The sequence below is a fragment of the Pteropus alecto genome, unplaced genomic scaffold (assembly GCF_000325575.1).
Source record: "Pteropus alecto unplaced genomic scaffold, ASM32557v1 scaffold3, whole genome shotgun sequence".
Classification (NCBI taxonomy): domain Eukaryota; kingdom Metazoa; phylum Chordata; class Mammalia; order Chiroptera; family Pteropodidae; genus Pteropus; species Pteropus alecto.
Genome location: NW_006442484.1, coordinates 69,169,785 through 69,173,504, shown reverse-complemented (window position 1 = coordinate 69,173,504; position 3,720 = coordinate 69,169,785). Strand labels below are relative to the sequence as shown.

The 3,720-nt window shown below is 38.6% G+C and overlaps 1 protein-coding gene across 1 annotated transcript in view; it reads left to right on the top strand.

The window, feature by feature from the left end:
* LOC102890522 (gamma-crystallin C) overlaps positions 1-1,081 on the top strand; it is a 2,472-nt gene extending 1,391 nt beyond the window's left edge. The window contains exon 3 of the mRNA XM_006921401.2: positions 742-1,081. Within this exon, the coding sequence (XP_006921463.2) occupies positions 742-1,014 (273 nt within the window). The 3' untranslated portion in view covers positions 1,015-1,081. The remainder of the gene's footprint in view (positions 1-741) is intronic.
* The last annotated feature ends 2,639 nt before the right edge of the window (positions 1,082-3,720 follow it).

The window sequence follows — 3,720 nt, the reverse complement described above, 5'->3', positions numbered from 1 at the left end:
GAGTTTTATTTTCAAGTTTTGCTACCATTAGATCAATGGAAGGTTGTAACACATATGATATCGTAGTGGATTATAAAACAGAACTTGCAAATGGGAGGCTGGTTGAGCGTTAAGAAAGCAGTATTTCTAACAAATTAATTTTTACCTATAGTAAAGAAATTGACAATGAACAAATTAGATAAGTTCCACTACAGAGTAGCAAAAAGTGAAAATTCTATTGTTAATATAAGCTACCCAAAGGTAATATTTAACTTTGGAAAAGGTAGTTGTCTTTAATTTAGAAAATCAATTGAATTCTGGCTCCGAGTGACTATTTAAACTAATGTTCGCTGAAGGATGTGATTTTCAAAATCCTACTTTAGTGGTAAATTTTTATATAGATAAATTTAGGAGATAATACTCATATTGAAAGAATATTAGTCAAATATTTTACATTTCCCCAAACATCAGTTTGAGTTAACACTTAAGGAATTAAAGAATTAGGAGTTAGAAAACAAGATGAGTACTTGATGCATTCTAACCTAGACTTTGAACCTCTTAAAAATTATCTGTGTCCTAGATAAGAAATGGAAAATGAGCATGCAACTACTTGTTAAATGCTAGTAAGACACAGATCGATATACAGCATTCACAGCAATCTTAGAGTCTTAGTTATTACATGGACAATCCCATGCCCCAGCCCACCAAGTTCATCTGTTGTTTGGTTGTTTCTTCTGCTCCTTCTCTCTGTGGACCAAGCAGACGGCCTCCCACAGGCTGCGGCTGTATGAGAGAGAGGACCACAAAGGCCTCATGATGGAGCTGAGTGAGGACTGCTCCTGCATCCAGGACCGCTTTCACCTGAGTGAGGTCCGCTCCTTCCACGTCCTGGAGGGCTGCTGGGTCCTCTACGAGTTGCCCAACTACCGGGGGCGGCAGTACCTGTTGAGGCCCCAGGAGTACAGGCGCTACCATGACTGGGGGGCTGTGGATGCTAAGGCTGGCTCTTTGCGGAGGGTGGTGGATTTATACTAAAATAGGTTCACACTACCATTTTCTCAATTTGGAACCTAATAAAGTATTTAGTCTGTATTGTTGGCAATTGCTGGCTTCTGTTTTTCTTTCATTGTGTGCCAATTAATTCACCTGTAAATGCTCCCTGGTAAAGGTTGAAGGGTGAATAAGTGGGGAAGGCTCTGTTCTAGAAGAGCTTCAAGGTAAAACGAGACTTGAACAAGCCTCAGAAGTGGGGGCATAGGGAGGAGGTAGCCTGTCTGAGAAAGAAAGGCAGAAATGGGAGAGGGTGACTGGTGAGAAGGGAGGCATTCAGCTCAGGGCCTTGAGGAGCAATATTCCAGGAGTCTCCTTCTGACCCAAAAGGTGACTGGAGGCCACAGAGGTTCACAGATGAATGCTGAAGATAAGCCCACTTGGAAAAAAGCTTGATTAGACTATGTAAGGAATTGTAGTTTTGTTTACTTTCAAGCACAGTATTATGTAACTAATGCCAGGGGTGCCTTTTGCCATTGCCAAACTTTTGGACTCAGTTTAAAAAAGACCTTCCTCTCTGTTCTAAAACAGCTTGTGACTGGGGTGCACCTCTTGGCCAATGCAGCCACTGGGCCAAACACTGCATGAAGGGCAGAAACCGCATGGCTAAACACAGCGCCCAGCTAATACAAATAAATTGATGAGATACACATTAATATTTTAAATAAATACGCATGATATAGTGTGTTTTAAACATAAAAATTCCTTTACTACAAAAAGACTGGCTCAAATTTAAAGACACATTGAAGAAAGCCATAATTTCCAGAGCCCTTTGATTGAAGTAAAATCTGCTTGCTCACAAGCAAAGCCCTGCACATTTAAAAAAAAAAAAAAAAAGTTTTAAATGTATAGCATAATAACTTGCCTTACAGATAAGAAACATTAATGTGAAGGTGAAAATTATTAGCTTGACACAAGTACCTTATATTAAGCCTGTTATTTATAGTACCTGTGGAAAAAACTGAGGTTAAGTTGAATTAAATAACATGCTCAGGGTCCCACCATTAGTAAGAGGCAAGGAGGAGACTATAGCTCAAATTTGTCTGATGTTCTTAACTGCTATGCTGGCCCTAATGTGGGAAAGTTCTATGGAGGAATAATTTCTGAAGTAACTCTAAGACAGAATTTTGAAGCATTAAAACAAACAGAATGTCCCCCTCCCCCCCAAAAAAAAGGTTCACTGTATTTTTCATATTCTTTAAATCATGTGTTTCTCAATCTTTTAGATTTCCCAGACTAATCTGCTTTAAATAGAGATCAACATAGGAGCACCAATTTTAATTTTGCCAAGCAAGGACATTTAAAATGAAAAACAAAACAGCCAAAAAGGTAAAACTAACCACCATCTATTTGTACATTTCATAAAAGAAAAAACATTTACAAAAGGACATTTTCACCCCAAAACACACAAGTTCCTAATAAAATATGGTTCAAAGTAAGAAAGAATGCTTGGGAACTTTGATGTATAGTTGTTGTTGTTTTTCATTTGGCAAAAACTCTTGTTTGAGGTTGCCACTCAATGCCTTGGGGGCCCAGAGAGATGATGTAAATAAGTGAAACCATCTTCTTTAAGACAACAAGGACTAATGGGGAGAGTGGTGAACTGTGGCAAGTGCGAATCAATCTTAAGCATTACAAAAAAAATACCTGAACACTGTGCCAACCAAATAAATCACATCTCCAGATCCACAGCCTTCAGGGTTGCCAGTTGTCGTTTCCATGCTGCTGTGAAAACTGCCACCAATAGGGCAATAGGGTACCTGTTCCTTATCTTTGTTCTTCCTCTGAAGCCAGTCCCCATCAGCCATTGCAGGCAACTTGTGTAGAGCTCTGCCTCTGTGCTACAGGGGTTAGGATTCTCAGGTCTTATGTTCACCTAAGCACACTAAGTAAAGTGTGGGGCTTAGGTCTGAAACACATTTGTCACTTCCAAAATTTTCTGTAGAGCATTGAAATCAAGCCTTTTTTTTTTTTTTTTTTTTGGCCCAAGCCATTCACTTTTCAGGTCTGTGAGAAGTGTAGGATTTTTTCCTTGTTTCTTCCCCCAGGCTGAAATAAAGCCTCTTCTCCACCTAGTTAATGAAAAAACAAAAACAAAAAACCAAAAAACCAAAACCCAAGCCCGAAGTCCCTTGTTTTGGTGCATTAGATGTATGCTAAATTTCAGTTGTAACAGCATGTCAGCTGAGGTGGTGGGTCCCGCAGATCTACCTGCCACGCTCCCCAAGGTGTTTGCTCTCTGGGACTCTTAGCACTCTCCTCATAGAACCAGCTCTGAGCAGAATTGGTGATTTTAAAATTTATTTTTAAAATTATTCTTATTTTCTTTTAATTTTAATTAAAATGATGATTTTTATTCTTTAGATTCTGGCTGTTTATTTTCCACTATGGAAACATAAGTAACTTTGAAGCATATGCCTTTACAAAGTGAATAACAATAACTGAGATCATTATATTGTACAAAGCTGGTATTTAATTCAAAAGTATAGACTTACAAAGATTTATCACCCAAAGTCAAAACAAAGTCTTTTCACAAGACAACACAGGACTCTGAATAATTCTTTGAACATGAAAGAGGCTAAAGTCATAGGTCATCTTCCACTCCAGTGCTCTTTCCAGTCCATCAAACTATTCACTTCCAGGCCGATAAGTACTTTCTAAAGTCTTCCTAGAGTCCTAGATATTTATTCC